Genomic DNA, 27,601 nt, shown 5'->3' on the forward strand with positions numbered 1-27,601 from the left:
ATGCCGCGTTCCATCTACCTCTGTGCACTTTCACACTCACACTGTGACGTCAGTTTCAGATCAGGATGCTTTGACTGCATTCAGTGTAATGATATTTGAAGCTGGAATTAATCTGACTGGTGATGAGAGGCTTGACTGCAAAAAATCCTACCTGCTACATATGTGGTTATTTTAATATCTTCTCATACTTATGGGGTTATTTAAAAGACACTGATCCATGCATGATGTCTAAGGAGGAATCATTTGAGGGCTGAGTCCAGTGTCGTATCTGTGCTGGAGAACGTTGCTTACTGTTGGAAGCCCAGGCAGTTGCAGTCGTGGGTTTAAACACTACGCATACGACATTACAGTTATGTCTGATGTCATATGTCTGTGTCTGAGGGACACGGATTTACTGAAGGGAGCTCGGAGCTCATGAAATACTTGTTTAAAGGGAGCTGATGGCCTTCATGGACCATTATGATGCACTGCTTTGCATATTTTAAATCCCAACCGAGATTCTATTTGCGGGTTGCCAAGATTAAAATAAATGAGCTAACAAAAACAGTTAAATCAGAAATATTAGGATAATGACTGTCTGTAGCCATTCACATCTTTTTGCGTCTGCAGTAAGGCTTCACATTCCTTACTTTGTATTCCACCTAAAAAAAAAAAAAAAACCTAATGTATTACATGATGCTGCTCAAATTCCCAGTTTGGCCAGTATGAACTGGTGTCAGCATTCCACTATAGCAGCTAGTCCTCATCCAGCAACAGTAAAGAGAGCACAAGCAACAAGGGCGTGTCTTTAGAAGAACTAAACGTACGCCGCTAAGATTTATCATGCTAATTTCCCCGGAGACACATTACACCTGGTTGCAGACTGGACAGACAGATCTCTGGTGTCGGTGTAATTCAGTCCATGGCCGGCCTTAATCTGGGTCCCGGGTCTGACTGCTGGGGCGTTTATTTAAGATCCGCCTCTGAGGGCATTGGTGTCTGCCGGGTGGCTTCATTACATCAGTGTTTGCTCAGACGCTGCTGCTCTCCGTGCTCTCCGAAGAGCAAGACTGCTTTATTAATCCTGACCTTTCAGATTGGGAGTGCAGAGTGGAGAATCCTGATCGCCGCTCGATTCTCCAGCCAGGGACTGGGTGTGTACGTCAGGGAGCTTGGAGGACCGGAGGCCTGTCTCACAATGAGGCCAACATATCGTAATAGCCATTTAGAAAAATAGTAAAGGTAAAAAATAGTAATAAGTTGAAAAAAGTTTCTCTGAAGATGCTGGAACTGCATTAGGAACCAGATCAGTGGGATCGCTGGATTTGGGATTTCTTTCGTTCTTCCCGAGGAGGCAAAGCTGGTTACGATCTGCTGACTTCCCAGACTGCGTTTGCATTAAGGACCAGACGCCCCACGATGAGCTAAGCACCTTCCTGTAGGCAGGTGTATGAACACCACCACCTCAGAGCTTATTAAAACTCTGGGATGTTAAATACTCCACGACCACCCACAGCTGCTGTATCATAAGTACTGGAAGATACTGAAGAAGCACTTTTCAAAAAATCTCAAGTCAAATGAAACATTAAAGTTTATGATGACAACGTTTATGATGACAATAAAGCAAATTGATGAAAAGATACAATACAAAGTCAAGTAAAAGACTCAATAACTCAGTTGAGGAAATGAACGGAGAGCTTGTGTGTGGTACACTGGTTCAGCAGCCATGACAGGTACTGGAACTGTTCATCTCTCTCTCTCTCTCTCTCTTTCTCTCTCTCTCTCTCTCTCTCTCTCTCTCTCTCTCTCTCTCTCTCTCTATCTATGTCTCTGTCTCTATCACTCTCTCTCATTCTCACTCTCTTGGCTGGCTTGAGGATTTATTGACTGGAGGTATCTGATGAAGGTTTGCACCAGAACGTCACTTGATAGACTCTCCAAGCAGTGGAAACCAATTTCAGGCCAGCTTCACAGATAATTAGGCACTTTAGCTGCCAGTCTTGATTTCTGTGAGCAAGCACAGTGCAACACTGTGTATTAACACAACTTCACTTGGCTGCTTCTCTTACAGGGGGATGAAAAGGTAGCCTCTCTTAGCCAAATTCTCTTCCTCCATTTTGCATTTCTTAAGAGCCATCCTCTTTAGTTCTGTATGGTCAGGCTACTTTAATGCGGGATTGGTGTTGAAACTCGACACTTGATGTTTGTGTAAGCAAACCTTTGACCACAATATTTAGTCAAGGCAGAAATATATCAGTGCCAGAAACTCTTAAACTTCTTTTTTGTTGTATGTAAGGTGACACAACCAGGATAGTTGTAACGGTTCTGTCTGTGATCGACCTCAAAATAGTCACCGTGCCTGGGCTGAAAATTCTCCAAGCAGGCTGAAAATTCTCCAAGCAGTTGGAGAGATGGTTAACATCAACTTCATCGACTTTGTTTTATACAAACTCAACTGATGATGATCAATACACAGTCAACATCAATGAATAATGTCACTCTAATATATATATATATATATATGTGTGTGTATATATGCAGGAAGCAGTAGCATCTTGAGGTAATACATTTTAAAGCACCCCAGAGTCCTTTATTTCTCAGTCTTTAGAGCAGCTTTGCTGTTATGTGTAATGAGACTGTAAAGCCCTGAAAGTGAGACTCAGCATGTTCACTATTGCGATGTGGGTGCGGCCCGGGGAGTGTGGCGGGTTCAGTGACGCAGCGTTTTGCGTGGGCGGGGTCACGGCAGGGTCGTGAGCGCTGAGTCCATGGCGATGGCTCCCTGCTCCAGCTTTGCTGGATTTGAACCCAAACCGTGTCTGTGAGGTTTAGCAGAGGAACTGCAGCGTTCGTTGGAGGGCAGGCCATCTGTAGTGCCCTCGCTCGCGTTTTGAGGCGAGCATGTACTTCATGCTAATGTGCCGGTTTTGATCTGTTCTACAGGTATGTTCTTCATCCTGTCAACTAGCACATTCATCTGGATTACAGACATGGTTGAACTCTCCAGCTTCTTTGATATTGTGGGTAATAGCGGGTGATATTGACGCACTCGGCTTTAGCTCGGTTGGTTTGGTCTGATTTCCTGTCCAACCTGTGCCTGTGTGCTTAGACCCAACACCTTGCTGAAGCCGGCTGTTCTTGAAGCACTGCCTAGCATGTCTGAATCAGCATACAGGGATGTAACAATCTACGGCTGCTAGAGAATCTGCTGAGTCATGCCATTTCTTAAGAAGGAGCTCCAGTAATGTAGCAGCCACAGTTCACCCACCCTCCTCTCAGTACATGTAGATGTAAATTTGGTTTATTAATGTCTCGGTGTCCACTCTTACCTATTTCACTCTATTTTTATACAAATGCATTTAAACATGCTACTTCAGCTCTGGAGATCATCAAGAAAGAGTGTGTGTATGTGTGTGTGTGTGTGTGTGTGTGTGTGTGTGTGTGTGTGTGTGTGTGTGTGTGTGTGTGTGTGTGTGTGTGTGTGTGTGTGTGTGTGTGCGTGCGTGCGTGCGTGCGTGCGTGTGTGTGTGTGTGGGTGCGTGTGTGTGTGTGTGTGTGTGATCACGAGATGAGGTTGACAGAAAATTGGTATGCTTCTTGGCCTGCTCATTTTCACCCTCCTAATAATTCTATTACCTCTCTAATTTCATTAATGAGGTTTGTAAAATGCTGTGCATGTCAGAGGTAATTAAAAGATAAGGTAAAGCATCCGTTAAAACACCCTCCTCAATCGCGGGAATATCACAGTCTCCCCAATCTGGCAACACACTATGGAATTTCCGTTTGGACGAGAGTTACACGGCTACGTCCGTGTTATTTCCAAGGAAACGTGCAAGTCACTTTTCATGTAAAATAAGAGGTCACATGACCTCAAAAGAGAGGCTCGTGTAGATTAAGCCTGAGAGAAGAACATGATCTTTCTTTTCTCTGTAGGCTTCTTATGTTCTTTTGAATCCTGAAGTCTGATCTAGAACCTACTGACCAAGTAGCTACCACAGAACACAACATGTGTTATCTGTCTAAATGATGGCTGAGAAAGGCTGGTCTGTATGTGGGTTTGTATTTGGGCAGCTGGATGGCTGGATGCTCTAACCCTAAAGCAGTGAACAAAAGACCCTTGATCTTGTTGGGTCAGAACGAGACACTTGGTCCTGTGGGGGCAGGGAAAGTACAGCGGCGGGTTTCCTTAAAGCTGTTCGTGAGTCACGATCCCTCACGAGCCAGTGGCCGTAGCTGAACACGCGGGGAAAGGTGGTTTTGCTCTAATCTTCTGTTCCAGAGGTACAGCCCAAGTTAAACGGCAGTGTGGTTCAGACAAGCAAGGGTCAACACAAATTCACAGGGCTGCAGTGTGGCAAGACATTTCTGTGCTTGTGGGTATTTGTGGGTACTTGTGGGTATTTGACGGTTGACTCAGTAGAACTCCTTTTTGCATGCTTAACCCTCGGAGGGATGAGAAATAGAATAGTCTATTAAAAAAGCTTTTTTTCATCAGATGAAAGACAAGGATGCATATAAAAAATATGATTGGAAAGAAACAAAGCTCGCTCTTGACGAGTGCCCGGGTGACGCTGCCATAATGATGAAATATAGAAGGGTGTGCGATGCTTGTCAACACACATGATGCGTCAAAAAACAGAATATTAGCCGATTGCTTTTCTGCCCTAGCTCGTGGAGCGCGAGCTGAGCTTCCATTCCCAACACTCGTCTCGTTCTGTTCTCCCCAGAAACACCAAAAAATGAATCTGTGAAAAGAGGACGTAATGAGAGGCTTTCTCTTTTTTTCTCGCCGCGTTTGGCTACGCACGTTTTGTGCTTTCGTGTAGTTGACCCCAAGGAGCACTTCTGAGCGAGTCGCTATTCAAAGCACTTTGTGCACTCGGTGCCGTAAAATCAAAATCATGGAGGGAAAAAAAGGCATGTGGCTGGTGTGGATGCGGCGTTGTGTGTGTGTGTGTGTGTGTGTGTGTGTGTGTGTGTGTGTGTGTGTGTGTGTGTGTGTGTGTGTTTGTGTGTGTGTGTGTGTGTGTGTGTGTGTGTGTGTGTGGGGGGGGGGGGGGGGGTGATGGGGGGAGACGTACGTGTGTCTAATGAGAGCCGCCGCTCGTCTGAAGGAGAGACGGGAAGGAATCGGCGTGTTTCTCAGATTCGTTCCTCAGACTTCACCAATCTGAGGATTTCTGCCCTCCGCTGGGTTAACAGTGCACCATCGCACGCATCACTGCTGGATTTGTGTTGCACGAGAATGATTTCATTTGATTTCGTGATTGGCTACGCTCACGGCCTGTGGTGGGTTTTCAGCTGGAGCGGTGGGGGTCACGTAGGCTAGTCCTCCCTAGCCGTGATGTAGAACAGGAGCTAGCTGTGATTTACAGACATGCCTTGCGGTCTCATATGATACTTGAAGCATTGAAAGGCGCACGTAATGGGAAAGGTTGTGTTGTTCGGTGTCCTTGATTAGAGTTTGTCGCATTGCATGTGATGTTACAGGTGGAAGCACAAGACCCCTTGATATTTGATGAGGAAGTGAAACAGGAGTGTAATAGGAATGTAACAAGTGTAATGAGTGTAATAGGAGTGTAACAGGAGTGTAACAGTCATGTAATAGGAGTGTAACAGAAGTGTAACAGTCATGTAATAGGAGTGTAACAGAAGTGCAACAGTCATGTAATAGGAGTGTAACAGAAGTGTAACAGTCATGTAATAGGAGTGTAACAGGTGATCTAGCGGCCACCCTGTCCTTCCGGCCTTCTCGTCTGTTCCCGGCCGGCGAGCCATCCGCACCCCTTTCATTGGCATGAGTGGAGTGGCACACTCCTGTGCTGAGCCTATCAGTTAATTAAACCCCATTTCGCCTTGATGAGCCATAAATCCTGCGTGCCAGGGGGCTGGCCAGACTGGCTCATCGGGTGGAGGAGAGACTTCCCTTATGGTCTCATAGCTGGGTGTTGGTGTGTGGTGTGCTTCTGTAGACACTGCCCCAATCCACACGGATTACCCACCCCTGATAATACAGCGCCGAGGACGGTATCTGCTGTAACCCGCTCCGCTAGACAAAGAAGGCTAGAGGTGTGAGAACATTTAGCAAAGCTGCCTGTCAGATGCTGGTCCTGTTCTTATGTGCTACCAAGTGAGAAGATATTTCGAGAACCAGTGTTTCTTCTTAATTTATTGTAAGTGGTGACCAGATGTGGTGAGATCACAGTCACCACTGCAAAAAAAAAATCTGGCATCTCCACATTGAACATCCACCACCCTTGAAAAAAAACAAACAAACAAACAAAAAATACAAACAAAAATAATTGTGGATGAAATGGCAGCGAGGAGTTGTACGGGTGCAGCAGATGTTGACGTTAGCGGTGAATATTTGATGGTTCTATTTGTGCTTGCGTTTCACTCCTGTATTTTTTGCGAGGGCTCCTGTGATACTGCCGCATTTGCTGACGAAGGGAAACATGCGACAGACGAACCTCCACCTGCTCCACCCGCCGCACCTTCACCTCCCTCCCCCTCGTGGCACACGCCAGCCTGCTCCTGCCACGAGAATGAACAGAGACGGCTCTTTTTTTTTCTACTTGCTTCACAAACTCAAATAGCAGAATTTTATAAAACGTTTGACACTGAATCTTAATTATTTCTGAACTTTTCTACCACATTTTTGTGTGACAAATATGGTCAAACTTCTAGATTTGGCCTCAGGAACATCCCCCTCTGGTGTCCAGCGCTAGTCTGCTAGCATTCTTGGTTCTGCGTTCCATAATATACATAACGACATACAAGTATCCTGGAATAAAATGCTATACGAAATTCTGAAAATGTATTCAGATTCAGTATGCAAAAATACATAATAAACAGGTATGTGTTTTGCATGAAGGAAAATCATTCTTGACCAGTGTAATTTGCGACTAAATGTAAATGTACTGATTTCATTAATCAGTCTTGGGGGAGTATTCAAAAGTCCAGTGTAGGATGCTGTGAAAAATCTCACTGCAATTGGTTTCTGAACTTTTTTTTTCCACCCAATTAGTAATGGACCCAGAGAAGTGAATACATTTCAGCAGGTTTGACTGTCTCTGGGGGCGGCTGCCCCACCGTGCCACGTTGTGTGTGCTGTTGCCACCGCACACGAGTCCTTGAGAAAGACGGCGAAAAGGAGTCAGTGACCTCAGAGGCTACAGGTGATGGGGGGTGGGTGGAGGCGTTGAGGGGTGGGTGTGGGTGAAGGGGGTTAGGAAACGGCTTCATAAACTACACACATTAACCCAGACGGGCACCCATGCAACACATGGTAATGCAGTAATTGTATACTTCTACACTGGCATTTTAGGGGGGGAGGGGTGGAAAAAAAAACCCATCAATATTCACGAGAACTGCATCAATATTCACGCGTTGATGAGAGGCAGCTGCTGTCTCTGTCGGGTGGGTGGGCGTCGGGAGCGAGATGCAGACACAGAGTCCTTCTCTGCAGCCGTGCAGCCGAAACAGAGATTTGAGTGTTTTAGCAAAGATATCTGCTCCCCCAGACGTGGTTTGTTGCTCTGAGGCTGCGGCAACAACACACTGAAGCCCTCTGTTCCTCTGGGGCTGGTGTCCTCACAGAGGACACCCCACCCTCCCCCTCCCCACAGACTCCTCACTTCCCCTCGCCTCCTTCTGTCGTCCCCCTGCCCTGTCAGCTATTTCTAACCACACCGCTTAACAGCCTTAAAGTGTGGCGTCTGGATAGACGACGCACGCATATCCTGCTTAGGGTCTTCCTTCTGCGGTCCCAGCCGCTATACCTGCGCGTTCCGCCGGACGACGTGAATCGGACGCACTAAGAACAAGCGCTGCTGATTGGACCAGCGATCAGCCCAACCTGACCGAATCTCACATTAGAGGCTCGGGCCCTTAACGTAAAACCAGTTTGGGATGCGGAGCTAGGGTCCACGACGTCAGGATGGAGCCAGGGGTTCCTGGAAACGGATGCTGACGTCGGCTCATAATGGGTGGGGCAAAAGATGCCCCTCCCCCATTTTCATCAGACGGCACAGAGGTGCTGAGGTGGCGTCGCTCGGTGCCCCGCTGGGCGTGGCAGAAGCCCCTGCCCGTGCTGGCGGGGACTCTTGAGCTTTTAAGGCGAGCTTTAGCGTGTCTCAGCACTAAAGGCTTGGAGCCGAGACAGCCAGCCATGCGCGAGATCGGCCACGCAAAACAATGAAGCAGCACTGCGAACACGACTCCTCCAGATTGGATCCCTGGTCTCCCAACTTTCCTCTGTGTGAGCTTCCGTGAGCCCGTGTGCCAATGCAAAGGGCAGGAGAGAATGCCCCTGTGCTGGCTGTTAATTAGTATTGATGACTCTCTTTACATCGACTAGAAAACCTGGCTGAACTGCATTATCGTGAGGTTAACACACACACAGACACAAAAACACACACACACAGACGGGGTCTAATTCAATCAGTATGCAGCACCCCTGAGTTTTACAAATGCAATTAGATTGTTCAGTGCTTTTTGGTAAGAAGCTCAACAGTGGCTGTAATGGCCGTGGGGCAGCTCAAACGAGAGTCAACAAGGCCGTCGTCAACACCACCCTCTTCAACATCGCCACCTCCAACACTGCCACCTCCAACACCATCCTCTCCAAGGCCTCCGTCTCCAGGGCCTCTGTCTCCAAGGCCATCAGCATCATTATGGTTAACATCTGTTCACTATAAATGCTGATGTTGCCGGCTGCGTCTGTGAATGTGTTTGTGTTTTTGGACTGGGTGTAATGTGGGCCCCGTGTAGCCCTCGTCCAGTGTTAGGGGTGTTGATTCTCTCATAGCAGTGGAAAAATGTCTGTCATTTTGAAGCATATTTGATGGCTGTACTTGTAACAATGTTCAGAAAATGTTTAATTACTGTAATAATACATACTACATAAGTGTAATTCCTTCCTGAAGACCGAAAACATTTCCTTGTATCACCAATCAAATTAACCAGTGTGGCTGCATATTAAACACTGCATTACACAATATTTCAAATCCATTTTTACTGTATATTAAGTACTTATTGCCTTGGTCATAAAGGGACGCCACTGTCCCTCTGCATCGCGCCATTTCCACTGAACATGAAGACATCATCCAGTGACAGTAAGAACCTACGTTCTCCTCTTTCCTTCTCTCCAGGAGAAAGGTAACGTGGCCGTCATCTTCAACGTGGGCACGGACGACATCAACATCGAGGAGAAGTCGAAGTTCGTCAACGACGGCAAGTACCACGTGGTGAAGTTCACGAGGAGTGGGGGCAACGCCACGCTCCAGGTGGACGACCTGCCAGTCATTGAGCGCTACCCCACAGGTAAGAAACTCCGCCCCTCCAGCCCTAATAGCTCCAGGTTTACGAGCTGCCAGCTACTGGAGGTGGAGAACTAGGTTTAGCACAGTGTTTGGAACCTGAAAGTCTTCCTGTCAGTGTCTGTATTGTGCCTTCGCCTCTTGCTTCTGTTTATGCTAAAATTTTATGCAGTGGTTCTGTTTTGTTCATCAGTCAGAACACTATTAACCACTAGGGCCAAATCCTGATTTGGGGGTGAAAAGGGGGGGCCTCCGCAGTTAAGGGGCTCCGAGCATGTACAACATCCCTGTGCCATCAGACCAGGGCAGCCAGCCTCACCTGAAGCAGGAGCTGAAGCTCATCGCCACCCCGCTCACGTCCCCGCTCACGACGTTTAGTTTGACTGCCGCTGTTTTTCGGTCGTTTGAGTGACGAGTCGCCGGGTCCCTACTTAGCACCGATATGTCAGGATGGCCCGCTTTATGGCCAGATCCAAAACAGGTGTTTTTGCTCTACAGTGTGAAAAGTCTGTCAGCCGGTGCTCACACGTGGGAAGTGACGGGGTGGAGGTGGTGGGCAGCTATCTCGCTGACCAGTGCCTCGCCGTTATCTGGTAGGGACTGCTGACCATGGGGAGCCAAAATTGGGGTCATCGGAGGTCACGCCGGACAGGCCCAGATGTTTGTTTATTGATATGAAAAAGGGGTTTGTTTATTGATATGGGAAACACACACACACAGAAAGAGAACAACCAGAAATTGACGTTCCCCGAATGAAAAAAAAATAATGCTGGTGGTTCCATAAATAAAGCAAGCCATAATCGGCTCACGGGAACACCACAGCCCCCACCTCTAGCCTTCGTTCCTCATGACGATAAGACGTCTGCACACTGGTGTGTGTTTCTCTCAGCTCCTAAACACGAAGAAACATCCATTTGCATCATGCCATCACTTATAAAATCATCATTTCACACATTGTTATGATTAAAGGGGAAAAGGTATATGCTAGTCTCCCTTTTTCCGAAAACGTGATTCTGGTAGTTTGAAGTAACCATTAGTAACCCAGTCAGTTCAGGTCCTTCAGCTGCTTTGTCTGCTTTTAATTAGAACAATATACCATCCTGGTATTCAGCGGTGAAGTGCAGGAAGGACTGGGGATGCATGCGAATCACCGCTGTCCCCAACGTGATCTGTCAACTTCAGCCAAACCTAATGCTGAGGTGATCGATAAAAACAAACATTTAGGTTTAAACAGCAGCAATGCATTGGTCCATATTCCTCCCTTGGGGAGGAGTTTGAGGGGCTTTAATATGCTGTGTAAGGTCTGATTCTTGTCTAGAGTACGTGTTTAATGTACACTTTCTGTACACCGTTTATATATGGACCTAATCCTAAACACAGTGACTCCAGAATCCACTTCTGTCTCCTCACAGCAAATTTGTTTGGCCGGGTTACTATGAATGTGATTATTGCCGAAATCTTTGGGCCCAGTGCAATTTCACCATGAGATTCTTTCATCCTGTTTCGGGGAAACAGGGAGCACTATAACCTGCTATTAGGTTAATATCGAAAGAAAATGTCCCCACGGTCTTGCAGTGTGCAGAGATGTCCAGAATCTGCTAAAATCAGCCTGCTTCAGCTCTCTTAAAAATGGAAAGATTGACATTTATTATATAACAGTATTTCTTGCAATTAGGCCTTTTAGCTGAAGGTGACATCACAAATCCATTTCATTCGTCTCTGTGTAGAGAATTTACCATTCCCTCTACATGACAACAGGCCAGTACGCACTGGTGGAGCTGTCAGCAACACACTGTAATCTCACTGTCACAGCATAAGGCAGTGGGCAGACTTCTTAAACAGTAATAATTATTCATTCCAGACAGCACTTGCTAAACATTACATGTTTGTTTGCTCACTTGTTTAGCTCTGTCACACCGTCATCAGATTTCTCAGATGATGTCATCCGAGATTTGTGACAGTATGAACAACATCTGTTTCTGAACGAGCTTTTCTGAAGATGGGCCGCACAAATTTATCTAATGGATGGTGATCGAATTAACGTCCCTGCATGTGACGAGAGGAGTCGTTCTTGCCTATTTAATTGACCCTTTCGGGCTCAATCCGAAGTACAGGATTAAGTGGTGGAATTAAATAGTGAGTACAGGATTAAGCGCTGGGATTAAATAGTGAGTAAAGGGAACGGCGGTCATTATTTGGCATCCAAGTAGCTGCAATCACATGGTGCAGAGGGACCATATGTTTGGCGTGTCATGTGATTGGGCTGGCCAATCACACGCTTCGCACCGGCATGACGCTTCCTCCTTAACTGACCCTGGATGAATAAAAAAAAAAATGAAAGGACAGTAGAATAATAAACAGCAGCATACCTCGATCACACCAAGAATATTCTGAATTTGTTCACCCAAGTCACCAACCCAAGTCAGAATTTGGCCCTAACCTCTCAACAGCAGTGCTTAGGTTTCTGGGCTCTGTAGTCTTTTAACATGCTGAAAAGGTTTTGACAAAAGCTTGACAAAAGGTGTAAAAGCTATTTCAGTCGTTTCTGATTCATAACCAGGCACCACGGGTCCCCTGTCATTCCCATGTCTGTTTGTTTTGAATGATTACATGAGGAATGAAGAATCATTATAGCCTATCTCAGCACCACTATTGAATAAATGCTCCTTTAAAAATATAATGAATGATGTGAATAAAGCCATATTGTACTTCCTGTGCAGTGAACATTCATGCTGTCTGTGCAGGCTGTCATGGACCACAGCGAGCTAATCATTTGGACAGATTTATTCTTGTTTTCCTGGGTGTTTGTTTTCCTGGGTGTTTGTTTGTCTAAGGGTTTTGTTTGTTTGTGTCCACCAGATATGGGAATATTGTGATGTCATTGGCTTGTGGGCTAAATGTACTTTCTAAATGCAAATGATGAAATGAGGGACGGCTTGACTGCCAAGAGTTGACCAGAAATAAATAATCACAGGCCAAAAGTACTTAAGCCAACCATTATAATTGCACACATTTTGTCCTCTGATATGCTTTGACTAGGATGGAAAACCAATTGACATTCCTGGCAATTTCTCCCACTGGTACATCCGCACTTTACAGTTTGTGTCACTGGTGGTGGGGGTAAGGAACTTCTCACATGATCAGTATGTGGTGTCATCCCCAGTAAGCCCACCATTTGTAAACCTGCAGTGTCTAGAGTGGAGCAGAGTGACACATAGAAACACACCCCCCTCTCCTAACCCCGCCTCCTCAACCACACCTCCCCCACAGAGCCGACGCCTGCTCCTCCTTCCTCCCGCCTTTGTTTTATGACCTTTACGGCCATGCGCTGTGCCTTCATCAGGGGCACCCAGCCTGTCATGGTGGGACTGTGGCCACACCTCGCCTCGGGCAGGAACGGGATTAATGGCTCCTCAAGGCGTGCCGGTGTGTAGGGAGGCACTACTGGCTTAATTGCTTGGGCCCAAAATCTCCAGCCGCAAAATCCACGGCTCTGGCACACGTGTCCTCTATCGCTCTGTTTCTCTCTTAACCTCTTTCATACTTTCTCTCTCTCTCTCTCTGGCAAGCAAAGCACCATTCAGTAGATGTGTACAACTTCGAAATGAAGATGGAGCAGTTTATTTTTGCCTCCGATTAAATCTTACCATCTATGATAGCCTCTTTCCTGTTTGCAAATATTTGATTTTGTGTGGTGTATGTGCTCAAAGGCCAGTGGTGATTAGAAATCGCACTTTTCTGTACGGTGCTACATGCTCTCTGTCGGAGTGAAGAAAGAGACTCCCTCTTATCTCTTTAAGGATATGATGCATCACAAGGCCCTCCAATTCACTGCCTGGATCTCATTTCCTCGAGCTCATTGAATCTAAAATGCTATTTATTCCATTAAATGTTATTCATTATAAATCTGTGAGTCACTAAAGAGGCTCTCCATATATTTCACTCTCCGCACACCAGGGTCCTGCGAAGACTTTGAGTAGCAGAGTGAATTAATCTAGTTAAAGGTTGGTTAGTCTTCTCATTAATTTGGGACCTGTAGGTTTTCACTTTGGTAGGCAGAGTAATTACAGACATTCACTTCACCAAAGTCTCAGTCTGAGATTAAACTCAAGGGGCCAAAATGGGTGATTTATTTTTTTATTTTTTACCTCAAGACTATCGGGGTCAAGAGCTTTAAATGAACTATACTGCACAGAACTGACCTGCTACCTGTGGCACTGAACTGACCTGCTGCTTGTGGCAAAAGCAATTAAAGAATTGTGTGGTCGTTTCCGTTTGGAGTGTTTTGAAGTATAAACAGGCAATTATTGCTTTGTGCGTACTTTAAATAAAAGCACACGACTGGTAATGCACAGTGGAAACGTAAACGACTCAGGTGCTTTCTTTTTCGGTGCGGTTAAGATTCGGCATGTGGCGTCTTTCTGTTAAGACAGCATGTGTTCTGAAACGTGACTGTTGCGTCGTGGTGGCAGTGTGAAGCGTTTGAGCGAGGGATGAAATCCTCCTCTAATCCCAGAGCTAGACACAGACGCTCACCCTTCGCTCATCGCGGCGGCCGACGTGGCAAACACGGGCTCGTGGCGTCGGCGTCTTAAGAGAGAGAAAAATGTCCATAGCAGCAGGAATAAATCGCTGTGGTCCATCCATGATGGTGGTTTATGAAGAGGGGGAGCCAGTCCTAGTTCCTGACCACTGTACAGATTATTTAGGTATTAATCTATACTCGGAGTGTGGACAGAAACAGCATGGCCCATGCTGTGGGCGTCTCGTCCTTTTTTTTTGCCGAGGATTTTAAAATAAAGTAATGCAGCTGAGGTTGAGAATAGGCAGAATGTCTTTAGCATTGGCTAAGACAGCGTTTCTCAACTCAGTCCTCAGGGCCCACCTGACAGTTCCACTGCTTTGGTCTGTCCAAGTTCTCGACACATTAGGTTAGAGCAAAAATGTGGATCCGTCTGTTGGGCCTCAAGGGCTGGATTGAGAAACACTGGGTTAAGAGACATATGGCCAGGCTAGCGAGATGTCCCGTTAGTTCTGATTCTCAGAAACAGGGGACTGTATGGAAACAGATTCCAGTGTTGTCCTTACAGAACAGATATAAATGCCTAATGAATTAATGCTGACGCTTTGTACTTTCACCTTGGCATTTTTCATTTACATACGGCAGTGTGCTGCACCACAGAACCAGAACAAAGAGTTGTCCGACCAATAACTTACGCATTACACCAGATTATTGCTGATTCACTATCCAGCAACTTCCTCTACTGGATTATTGCTTATTCACTGTCTACTTACTCACATTCTGCACTGGATTATTGCAGGATTATTGTGTATTACTACATTATTCTTGTATGTATGATATATTTTTGCCCTCCCCTCACAAAGCAATAAAGGGTTTGTGTTCACTAACATTTCCATTTAATTAACACAGCCCTAACTAGGCATCTAAAAGGGAAGACAGATTCCACCAATTAGGCTGCATATTTGCAAGGGTCCATTTCTGTCACGTTTTTTTGTGTGTACATGGAGAGAGCGACGCGTTCATTACAGACACACAATCAACACCACCACTTTAGTTTTAAAATTCCAATGTCCCATGTCAAAGTTTATAAAAAGAAATCGAAGAAAGAGTTTACAGAAATCTGGGTTACCCAAGCTTCCGGAAGCTTCCTTTAGCTTCTTCTACAACATGTCTGGTGAAGAGAAATGAATCAGACGGTGGAGTCGTGACCACGTTTTTATGATTTGAGATTTGATTAGCTTGCCAGCTCGGGGAAAGTACTGACAGCCCAAACAAATCTAAATGTTTAATGAGGGCAGAGGAGGTGTGTGAGGGGCAGAACGGAGAACTTGTTGATTATGTCTGATAATCACAGGATCTTATATTTTCTTCTGTTTGAAAAGCACTAAATGACTGTGGACTAACTTCTGGAGAGTGAATCGGGACTGTGTTACTGGAAAATGCGCAGAGGCTGTTTGAAGTGATGTTAGTGGCGGCAGAAACTGCGATAATAACAGTTGGGTGGATGTTACCAAAAGCTCAGGCTACAAGGGCCCTGTGCAGGGGCCCATATATGGAAGCCCCGCTCACAGCTGACAGTATCGCTGGGAATCGTATGTCCAGATCTGGCACATCGCAGCTCAGTGAAGGCCGAGTCCGTCATACGTGGAAGTCTGAGGAATTGTGGAGGTCTTTTTGCAATGATCCAATCCAGTGCCTGGCGTCTCAGCGGGGGATGGGTCCCCACACAGGACATTCAAGTCCGGGCTCGTTACACTCATCCATTCTGCCTGTACTTTTGATTACAATCTTAGTGGCAAGAAACGTTGTTATTAAAGGACATGACCACTTACATACTCTCTGGATTTTTGGTTCTAAAGCTGGTTCTAAAACTGGCTAAGTTGTTCATATTTATGGGACTTGTTGTAATTAAAGTGTTATATGGATATAATGTAAAAGATTCATAACATGTTTTAGATCTGCTGGATCTGCTATTTCCTTATTTAAATAGTGCTTCTGTACAGAATCTAGTGTCTGAACTCTCTCAATGAAAGAACATAAAAAAATATTTAAAGATAAGAATGCTTGATTTCAACTGGCCGCAGGTGCACAATGTTTCCACAATCCAGTCTGACAAGCACACCATAAAGATTCCTAAAGAAAATGTCGGTAACTTTTTTGTATTGTTGTCGTTCTAGGTATTCAAATTCCTTAAGCTTTCTGTGTAGCAGATTCATTGTCTTTCTTCCCGTGAGAGTTCGACTCCACTGGCTTGTAATGAGATAATGGGAGGGTCTTATCAGACCACACTGTGAATAGAGAGAGAACAGAGGGAGAGAGAGGGGCCCCCTTGAGGGGGTATAGCGATAAACGTCCCTGAAACCATTCTTGTCCCCTTGGGAGCCTGGCTCCGTTTAGCTGGGCCTGCAGAGTGGCCTGAACAGTGGAGGATTGTACAGATAGTCCACCTACCCCTCCCAAAGCAATAAAGGGTTCCTGTTCGATCGGCACTCGACAGCATTTCCATTTAATTAACACCGACCTAACAAGATACTCAAAAAGGAAGAGAGGAGCCACCAACTAGTCTGCACATTTGCACGCGTCTGTCTCTGTCGGGCGTGTGCGTATGTGTTTGTAGGTGTGTGTGTGTGTGTGTGTGTGTGTGTGTGTGTGTGTGTGTGTGTGTGTGTGTGTGTGTGTGTGTGTGGAGACCTTTTATTTGAGTAGAGACAAAATTCTTTCTGTGTATAGACCATCGGAAAAAAAAATCTGGAAAAAAAAACGTGTGGTTTTGTCCTGTACTCTAAGCACCGTTCCTGAAGGATTTTTATCGGTGTTTACCGGAGCTGACAATTTCATGAAAAGCATTAGTGCTATATTTTTCCTGATTTGGTTGGGTTTTGTTATAGTATTTTTTAGGGTATCTTTTATTAGTGCTTATTTTTTGTTTATTAGTTTGCTCGTTGGAGCTCCTTTTGTACAACACGTTTACATAATCACTTTATTAAGGTAGCACAGACTGTCACAATTGTACATTTTATCTGAACGTATTTAGTTTTTTTTAGATGATTTGATGTGATCAGAGCTCGTTTTCTCCTCTGTGAACATCTTGTACCTGCAGAAAAGGTTTTAAAATTGTTCTCATTAATTTCTATTAAAACACGGAAACAAGAGGCAGGTAACTTTACCTGTTGTAGTTACCGCCATTCCCTAGTGGTATATATTTTGTTAAGCTCTATTAAAGTCTGTACCTGTCATGGGCCATCCTGGAAAAAACTTGATGTGGTACCATTAAACTCACGGCAGGCTTGTTACAGCAGCACACACAGGCAGGAGCCCGAGGGCAACCGCTGCCTCTTGTGCCGCAAGCACCAATTAGAGGAGGGTCACGTGCTTGGCCCGCCCCATGCCACAGCAGCCTCACCGGCTAGCTGATGCTCCACCTACCTCTGAGAGCACTGCGGAGAGCTGAGGGTGTCCAGCCTTAGCGGATGCCTGGCATGGCTTCGTGTTGAATGTGGGGTTGGGCAGGACTGTAGCAGCCCGAGACCGAGCTTGTTACCCGTGTTTGTTACGGGTGCTTTTGTGCTTTATATCCCTGGCTACTCGTAAGTACGGAAACAGCGATATTAACCGACTGTCGTCTGCTTGCGGGTGGCCGCGTCTCAGCGGCCAGATTCCCGTCTCCTTGTCGAGTCTCTGTGGCGTGGAAGAGCGTGCTCCAGGTCAGAGTAGAAGAGAAGAACTGCACAACCACACACTCTTTGTGGCGCTGATCACAGAGGCGTGTGCAAGGGGATTGTGGGTAATATGTACTGCGGGTGACCACTGGTCATCTTGGGCTGTGACCTCATACTCATATGATGGTCATTTAGATTTAGCACCAGTTCATTGATGACCCCACCCTGCAGGTCAGACCCAGCATTTGATTTGCATTTGCCACATTGACAGCCCCCAACCCCAACACACACACACACACACACACACACACACACACACACACACACACACACACACACACACACACACACACACACACACACACACACCCCTAGAAATTAACCCCACACCGTCCCCAGAACCACGGCTGCTGTCACCACACAGGTTCCCACAGAGCCAGCATAGCAGGACGGGATGGAATTTTTCCAATCTGCTGGAACAACCGAGCCAGCTGGAATTCAATCAGCGAAGACTATGGGGAGATGAACACAGCCTTCGCAGAAATCCCCCCCCCCCCCCCCCCCCCCCCATCATCAAAGACACACACACACACACAAACACACACACCTGAATATCCTTTTCTTTGCAGGTTATCAACAATCTACACCAGAGAGGCTTTGCAAACCCCGGCGTCAATCTTAATTTCCACCTTGTTCCATTTCTCTTCTGAATAGCAGGTCATTTCCAATGCAATGTGCTACTGTTTGACAAGGTTTTTTCTCCCTATGGCTTTCTGTATATTCCTGTAATTTAAGGCACAATTCAGCATTTCCTTTTTCCAAAAACAAACACACATTTAAGGGGCCCGTGAAAGTTTTTGTCAAAACCTTAATTTATGTGTTTTCTTATCCTGCATTACTACCTATTTCATGCTTGTCTCTTGACCTAAACATTGTAATAACTGTTTTTATTGCTGGAATAATTAGTTTGATAATTAGTTCGTTTACATGTTTTCAAAGATCATTGGAAGTGAACATATGCTTTGTGATTTAAGTGTTTTTGCCCCCAAACTGATAATTAGGTGCAAAGGACAGGAGGCATTTTTAAAAATCCTGTTTCCCTGGAGGAATGTGTAACTAGATCAAATCTGCAAAAAAGGGGGGAGGGGTAGAGACAAAGGAGAGAAATTGAAACTATGGAAACATAAAGTTGTCTCGTGGATATTGATGGAATTGGGCTCTGTGTTGTTTTAATTTAACTCCTTTAATTCAATACAAACTATGAAAATTAATGTTCACATAATGTAGTAATAGTCTCTAAGACAAGCTAAATTAAAATGGTAAAGTTAAAGCTGGTCAGTTTTTTAGTCAGCTTTGTTTTTAAACATCCTAAATTTTCATAAAAAGGATAAAACATATTTTTTAGTTGTATAGATCAGGCTTCTAGTATTACCATTTAACCCTTGACCTTTGAGATTTTAACCAATGAAATGTCTCTTTAAACTTTAAAGGAAACATTGATAACGAACGACTGGCGATCGCTAGGCAACGAATCCCATATCGACTCGGTCGAGTAGTTGACGAATGGCTACTCGACAAAGGTAAACACTGATTAAAACTGATTAATAAAAGTAATTTGAGCATAAAGTAATATTTTGTACCACAAATAAACCAATAAATTAAATGTGCAGTTAAACTTAAATAAGGCCATACAAAAGCAGCTAAATGTAGCTTGTTCACAAAGTTAATAATGTGCTGAGTTGTACAATGAGGTTTTTGTGTATAATGACGTTTTACAGGTTAAAGGGACTGTAAAGATAAACCTAACTCAGCAAGCATTATTAATATTAGTTTAAAAACATATAAATCAAGATATTTTTTTTTCCTTTTTAAAACATTTAAATGATAAAATTAAATGCCTAAATTAAAGTGTATTTGTGTGGTCACTAATCTGTATACTCTGTATACGATGCCATGTATGTATATATGCACGCATGGGCTCTTTTTGGATGTATCTAAACTGATCAATATAACTAGACTGAAACATTAATTGGCATGAAAATTTGAGTCCCTTTAACAAGCATTTTAAATATATATGGAGGGCAGCAAGTCAAACGTATTAAAGGGGAAAGCAAGTCGCCACTAAGTGCATGTTTGTGTTCTGCTGTGTTTAGGAAGTAAACGTTACATCTCCCACATAGGAAATGTGTCATCGTTTCCTTTGCGTTCTGGTTTTTACGTTAGTCTATTGAACGTTATTCGAGTGTTCATCCCATTCCTACCCCTCCCCCCATCCCTGCATCCCGCAACCATCATGTTTACTGTTATATGTTCATTCGTCTGTCTGTCTCAGTAACTTGCTAAAGGGCAGTCTAAACGGCTTAAAGTCAGTTTAAATAAGATTTTTCAGCTCATGGTGTTATGAGATTCCCACATGGTTTGTTAATTCACACTCTCTCACGTGTAACTTTCTGATATAAATAGAGGGTTTAAAGAAACTAGAGTAGAAAACTTGTTTTCAAATGTTAATTGGCTGACGAAGAGAAAACATCTGTCATGAATACATTTCCTGCGGCGCTCTGACATTAGCCGACCACGTCTCTTTAACCACATATGGAGAGTTCGTAGGAAAAGAGCACTCTCAAAATGTCTTCATTAATTTACAGAGATGAAATAAGTTTACAGTATGGTGAGAGTCTAGCAATGCCTATGACAAGGCAAAAACCGAGAAAAAGGTTTCACGGTCAGATTTCTCTGTGGAAAGGCCGCTGACCTAAATGTCCTTTTAGCAAAGCCGCCTGAAGTCGAGGTGTCACTATGTTCGGCTTTCTTGTTTTTCTGTATCTTCGTATCTTCATCTCATGTGCACCCCCATCATTACAACAGCAATAAATTACCAGCCGCTCTTTCCGGCAACAGGTAATTTATCGTACTCATTACCCAGTGGCCAGATGATCCATCATTTTGCTCGGGGTGCGATTATTCCCCATCATTCCTCCCTCCCGTTCCCCTTGTTTATGTGCACGCCCACTGGGCGAGTGCTGGCTCCAGCTAGGATGTACACCGGTGCTCTTTTGCGCCCCCTACAGGTCGGCAGCTGACCATTTTCAACAGCCAGACCACCATCCACATCGGGGGCTGGGACCGCGACCGCACTCGGTCTTTCCAGGGGCAGATGTCGGGCCTATACTACAACGGCCTGAAGGTGTTCAACATGGCGGCCGAGGGCGACCCCAACGTACGCATGGAGGGCAGCGTGCGGCTGGTCGGAGAGTCGCCCTCCTCCTCCTCTTCCATCACACCGCAGTCGGGCCCCGCCGCCAACCGCTCAGACACCTCCACCTCCGTCATGGAGACCACCACCACCACCACCACAGCCTCCGGCCGCAGGGTGAAGCAGACCACCCCGAGGGAGCCGCAGCAGGTGAGGTTCCACCTCCCTCCTCTTTCCTTCCTCTGCTGGGCATGCGGGTGGGTGGGTGTGTCCATGGCTTCAGCTCATTTGCATGAGAAGTGGGCGTGTCCCTGCAGTCACACCGATGTTGAAGAAGTAAGTTACGTAACGTAATGAGTAGTGCGGCATCTTGTTATAGGCAACCCAGCACGAATTTAAGCATTTGTTTCTTTCACTAAGCCTCTTAAACATGCCACGGATTTGCAGATGGCTCCGACTGATAATGACCATCTTGTACTTTTCAAATGAAAAGGGGAGTGAGTTTGCCCTGCTCTTTACGGCAGGCGATGTCCGTGATAGATTAGAGGGCAGGAGCACCCACTGGACGAAATGTCATCGAACACGCCCTGGTTCTCAAATATCTATAGGTGCACATTGATTCTTCAAAATACCTATAAGCAGATCCCGGCTGAGATATTCTCTACAAGGGCAGTTGAAACGGGGGCTTTAGAAGCACTCACTCTATCTGCCCCAGGCCCTGCACCCTCCTGAGCTGAGCTGTTTACAGCGCTCATTTGTACTAGGTCACTGTATTTAAAAAAAAGAAGGAACCTGCATGACCTGGTTTATTTCAGCACGCTTGCTTTTTGTCGCTCGGCCCGTTATTTTCATTTGGGACACGGGTTCTGAATAGTGGCTTTGCAGCCTCGGCGTGGCAGCCGCAGGGATTGAGCCGGCAGCGTGGCGTGCTGTGAAAGTGGTTAAGCTGCACGTGAACGCGGGGGCCTCTTTCGGGACAGCAGTTTCGCATCGGCAGGATTAAAGGGGGCCGTGGTCTTCCTGTGGCAACCCTCCCATTATTAAATATATTAAATGTGCTTTTGGGGGAGAGGGGGCGTCCTTAAATGTCGCTGTTTGGATGAAGGAAGGTCATGCGGCAACCTGCTTCGGGCAACAGACCTAACTGCCGGAGCAGGTGGGCGGAGCAGGTGGGCGGAGCATGCGGGCAGCGGGTGACCTCGCGCCCCCAGACCCCTCTCCGATCGCACATTTCGTAGCGAAAGGAGAAAGGGGATTTCTTCTCATTCGTTACTTTTTGTCGGTGGCTGGCATGGAACGGTTGCTCCTGGGCAGCGAGCTATGAGCTCTCAGGCTGAGCTGGAGGAGCAGAAGGGTCTGGATCGCTGCCCACCTCCTGGGCGAAGGAGCTGAGGCTCAGAAGGAAATCACCCAGATCTGCCTACTCCAACGCCAAGTTGCTAGTGATGCTTTTGAAGTGCAAGCCACCATATAAAGAGGATTCAGCAATATTCTTTGGTGAAACCTTTGTTATTACTGTCATTGAAACCTGACTAAAGTTCTACTAACCTCCTGCTGCTGGTTAAGTCACGCCATTTGGTGCATTTGAATCCTTTTTTGGAAAATGCGACTAGTGACTACGATTCTGCCGGTACACAGAATCAAAACTTGCCCTCAGTATGGCGTTGATAACGGTCTTGAAGTTGGCACCATCCTGTTGCCTGCAGGGTGTTTGGAGAAGCTGGGTCCTGTAATTGGCTATCGTGGTGTTCATCATCAGTAAATATTCGTTCCTGAGCCCCCTCGTTCATCATGTGGCTCCAGCGCCGTGGTCCACTTTAATGAGATGAAAGCAATTAGTGTCCAGAAAGGTTCAGGTAGCGGATAACTTACTGTCTACTGCATGGCCAGCCCCGCAGGTCCCGCAGGTCCCGCAGTTCACCCCATCTCAAAATTCTGCAGGTCACCCCGTCTCTAAATAGTCCCTTTCTCTCATCGTTTGACTTTCATCTTGGTCTATTCACTCAATTGATGCATCCAACCAATATTCTTTGGGCGGTCCTAATTTATCATGCGCATGCTGCTGTGGGATTCTGATGTTTCCTTCGATCTCTTCACGCACCAGTGACGACGGGCCAGTGCGACCGTGTGGGAGCTGATCATCAGTGCTCGTCTGCAGCACCACCCTAACTTTCCTAAAGTCAAATTTCCTCTGTTTTTTTTTCTTTCTTTTTTTCAAAAGCACCTCGATATGAGATGATTTGCTTAAAGTCATTGTGGTTTCGCGTGTCACTTTAGCTCACAGAGAGGACTCCGAGAGTCACATCTGAGAGGCGAGATGTTCATCGATTAGCTCAGAGGTCCTGTACAATAGGGGAATTCACGTTTGACTGAAAGAGAAATCCCCAGTAATCCCCCAAGACTAATGCTGTGCAAAATAATGAGGCAGGAGGGGAAAAAAGCTTTACAAAAAGGTTAAACACCCACATGAACTAAATGGTAAGGACAGACAGCATTTGATGGATACAGAATGCAGGACTTTAAGTTCTGATGTGTGTACGCATTTGGTTGAACTGGCATTGCTCTCTCACTTGACTTGATTTGAAAATTATATTTGATCAGCAGCAAAATTCTGAGAGCAAGTGTTGAAATGAAAAGGGCTAAAAATATTATTTCAGAATGACTGATGTCATCTGATTTAGGTTCACTGGTTAATTCCTTTTTTATCTAATCAAATGAACTCGTCTACTGACGCTTTGAGGGCTTTATAGTCCTGACCTTTCAGGTGAATAGATTCTACAAAACGCCGCACATCACTAAGTCTCTCTCTCTCTCTCTCTCTCTCTCTCTCTCTCTCTCTCTCTCTCTCTCTCTCTCTCTCTCTCTCTCTCTGTCCATCTGTCTGTCTCTCTCTCCATCTGCCTGTCTCTGATTATCTCTTTTTCCTTGCTCCCCTCTTTTGACTCCTCCATCATTGTTTTGGAGATATGTTTACCTAAAAAGGCCTTTTAAAGCTATTTTCTGTAAGCAAATGAGCTTCATGGCCTGTGTCTGTCCAGTAGACGTTCCCTTCTCCTGCCTGCCTGTCCAGTGGATGCACTATTCTGCCTCATCCTACTCTATCCTATTCCGCATGGAGCAATTTGCACTGAGTGATTATTTTTGATGCCCACAATACCCCAGATATGCTCATCTTAGCCCAGAATTGCAGACGCTGTCTCCTCCTCCTCCCTATACATCACTGACCCACAGAAACGGCTCTTCACCTCTTTGTGCAATAATAATCAAACATGCAATAAAGTCAAATATGCTGTACAAACACAAACTGAACAAAAGTATTCACTGGTGCACTGAATATATATGAACAAACAGACGATATATATATATATATATATATATATATATATATATATATATATATATATATATATATATATACGGTACACTTGATCTGAAATTGTGTTTGGTATTGAATAACATCTCAAGTGTCGTCTGATTGTTGGATTAGAAAAATGTGATTTAAAAAGTCAAAGTTGCAGAAATTGAATTTCTATTAAGTTTCATCTAATTACGATGAACTGTAGAAAACAAAAGTGATTCGCGGCGAGGGATGACGCTCGCCCATCGAGTGCTGTCTGAGACGTTTGCTCCCTTGGTATTGAATTACTCTAAGACGTCAGCACAAAAAAGGACGGCGGACACGACGAATCGTGCAGTTCGCGTGACTTCTGCAGATGTCCCGTGCGGTTCCACCCCCTCCTTTAATGGCCCCTTCGGTTCCCCTCGGTCGTGGAACGGTTCGTTAAATTTCATGAACGGCTTTTGAATAACGAAGGGGCGATCCGCATGCCACACCTCGTACGCCCGTTGTCATGTTTCCGAGTCCCGCTGGTCAGAGAGGACCTGCAGCGTCCCCGGCCGCGTGGCAGGTGCATCGTTAGTGCTGCAATCCCGGAGTCGCGGCCTGGCTTGCTAGCGGCTGTTTGACGGAGCGGGCGTAACACTCCCAGGACATGATCTGCTGTGTCACAGTGGTTTGCAGAGTCCTCTCTAATAAGAAGGAGAGATTGGAGAGAAATGAGGAATTTGTAAGGAAGAGGAAGTATATCTAATGCTACCTCCAGTTTTTCCCTGGTCATTCATTATTCGTCCACACGGCTACAGTAAGGTGTAATGCCTGTGAGGACTAACGCCTGTAGAGATTTGTGAAATTTGGCCTTGTGAAATTTGGTAGTGCTAGGTCACCTAATTGTCTTTAGACAGAGATGGATGCAGAATGTCTTGTCCTGTAGCTATGCTTAGAAAATTACACATTTTAAATGCTTTAAAGTCACAGGGCCACAAAGAGACCCTCCATTATTTGAATGCTGACTTCTGCTTATCCATCCGTGGGGCCCTCCAGACCTTCCACTAGCTGCAGTTCAGACTCGTACTTTGTTTCTTTGTCTTACAGTGCTGTTTATCTTTCCATTTGTTTTTTGTTTGTTTTCCTTAACATTTTTATTGCAGTGAAACTGCAGCAGTCATGTCTGGAGCAGACATTTGGGAGAATAACCGTACTCAAGACTAGAATGCAGCGAATCATGTACTGGGTCCCATGGCTTGTACAGCCTTTCATTTTCCTTTAGGGCTCACTAAAGGAAAATGTAACCGCTGTATGTCATGGATACTAAAATACAAACCAAAACTGCTGTAAAGGAGTGTGGAGTCCATAAATAAATAAGTATCCACTAATGGAATGTTCATGAATATGCATGAAGACCTGAACATCACGTCAAACATAATCAACAGTCTTCCACCTGTCCACTTGGTTTTGATGTTCGATCTGCACTCTGCCACTTTATTTACGTGTGCCTGCATTATATGTGCACATTGGTGGTCTGGAGCTGTTGGTGTTTGAGGATTTTGGAGTGTTCAGGAGTGAAACATGGGTTTTCATGACATGCTAACTTAACATTTTACTTTGTTTTTACCTTTGTTAGTTTGTGCCGGCCTGCTGCCATTCATGGTTATCGGAGGCAGAACAGACCGATAACCCTAAATGAGGGTTTTTAGAGTGATGTGTTATCTCTCATGTCCACCCTGCGTCATTAACCAGCTCCCGCTCTGATGCACTGCAACACGCTCACCTCTGCCACCATGGCACCGAGACTGTATGAGCCCACACGGTGGTGAGAGTGGGCTTCTGGGTATTGAAGGAAACCCCACTCAGGTGGAGAGAGGCTGAAGAATCTGATGGAGAGTCTTCCTCACCACCACCATCACCACCATCTGTGCCACCACACATGCCACACCCCCCTCCCCCCCACTCCTGGTGCCCGGCTTTAAAATAACGAGCAACTTCACCCATATTCACACGGAACTCAGGCCCCAGTGGACAGACAATGGAGCTTGCCGGGAACGAAAATGCAGCACTACATGCTCAGAAGTGCATGTTTTAGGGCCAATTAAAGGAGAAGCGTATGGCCCTGACTCTGGTATAAAGGTCAGTTTCACATAGATCTTGCTAGTAGTTCAGGCCAGTTTCAGTGATTTCTGTTATTTTTATTTTTTTTATGATACCTTTCACCGAGCTTTGCAGTTCAGGCGCACTTAGAGCAGTTTTGGACTCGTCCAGCCGGGTCTCACCGTCGCTCCTCTGTCTGTTGATCTTTTTGAGGAGCATCCATCCTTCAGCATGAGTGAAGCCGCCACCTCCTGATGGAGTGTCCGCTCCCTGTAACCGAGACCAATTTCAGCCAATTAAATCTTAATGCGCCTCTGACAAACTGTCCTCCTCCGCCCGCAGACGGGCCCGCCTTTAGCGACGGACAGCTCGTTGGGCCAATAAACAGGACCCCTCCCCCTCTCCCCTTCCCCTGAGGCGGGGCTTCAGACGCGGCGGCCCCGATGCTCCTATCGGCAGTCTCCGCAGTGCGTGGCCAACCCGGCCGGCCGCACTCCGCAGGGGCCGATCCGTCAAGGCCGTTTTTGACAGATGAGCCTCTTCACTCTAAATAAATGTGCCGCTCAGAGAGATGAGACACGAGCAGCAGAAGCCGTCGGCACCGGCCGCGGTGCGTACTGAGCGATCACCGTCGCGGGAAAACTAACACCCCCCCCCCCCCCCCCCCAGCTTCTCTGTCTCCACGGTTACCATGCACACGCTACCTACACCGGGAGGGGGGGGAGACACAGCGTGATATAAATGAACCAACTGCCGTTAAGATTGACACGGCAACGCAAAGTTGTCGGCGTGGCAGCGTCAAATGAATTGTTTGTGTTCTCATTCGCCGGAGACATTAACGGCGCTAGTTGACACAGCGGCCTTTGTGTCAGACGACGGGGATATACGCTAAGTACCGAGCTGTCATCAATAGGGCATCGAGTCGCATTACAGGCAGCATAAGTGCAGGGTCATTAACGCTTGCTGCATACAACCCAACAGGCTGGGACAACAGCGATCGGCAAAGGTGGGGGGACACCGGGGGCTACCAGGCAGACAGAGACCCAGACCTTCTTAATTAAAACCAGGGTCGAGATGGGACCACCCCCACCCCCCCGGCAGGAGAGAAGTGAATACCTCTTCCGCGGTGCCGACAGTGATGGATCCGTCGCCACCCCCGCTGTATTATCCAGAGCGGCCGGGGCCAGGATATTAATCACGCTCACTCGGGACTCCCGGGCGCCGACGTGGCACGGTTATTGCTCACCTGCAGGGGTGCGGAGCAAAAAAAAACAAAAAAGAGACAGAAAGGGGAGAACAAGAGGGACAGTCTGGTTTTAGTCTTACGTAAGACGCACAGCAGGTGCCGATTAGTAACTCCTTAAACGAAGGTGCAGGTACCCTGCTCACGTTGGGGGCGCGAGTCCTACGCGAGTCCTACGCGAGTCCTACGTGAGTCCTACATGAGTCCTACACGAGTCCTACACGAGTCCTACGCGAGTCCTACGTGAGTCCTACGTGAGT

General features: G+C 46.1%; 1 protein-coding gene across 21 annotated transcripts in view; it reads left to right on the forward strand.

The window, feature by feature from the left end:
• LOC143522031 (neurexin-1a-like) overlaps positions 1-27,601 on the forward strand; it is a 245,417-nt gene that overhangs the window by 181,823 nt on the left and 35,993 nt on the right. For 13 of the 21 annotated variants that reach the window (XM_077015672.1, XM_077015699.1, XM_077015724.1 and 10 more), the window contains 3 exons: positions 9,132-9,303; positions 18,971-19,060; positions 20,549-20,883. In XM_077015672.1, the coding sequence (XP_076871787.1) occupies positions 9,132-9,303; positions 18,971-19,060; positions 20,549-20,883 (597 nt within the window). The remainder of the gene's footprint in view (positions 1-9,131; positions 9,304-18,970; positions 19,061-20,548; positions 20,884-27,601) is intronic. The other 8 variants (XM_077015777.1, XM_077015771.1, XM_077015783.1 and 5 more) reach the window with 1 other exon arrangement.

Source organism: Brachyhypopomus gauderio, chromosome 1 (genome assembly GCF_052324685.1).
Source record: "Brachyhypopomus gauderio isolate BG-103 chromosome 1, BGAUD_0.2, whole genome shotgun sequence".
NCBI lineage: Eukaryota > Metazoa > Chordata > Actinopteri > Gymnotiformes > Hypopomidae > Brachyhypopomus > Brachyhypopomus gauderio.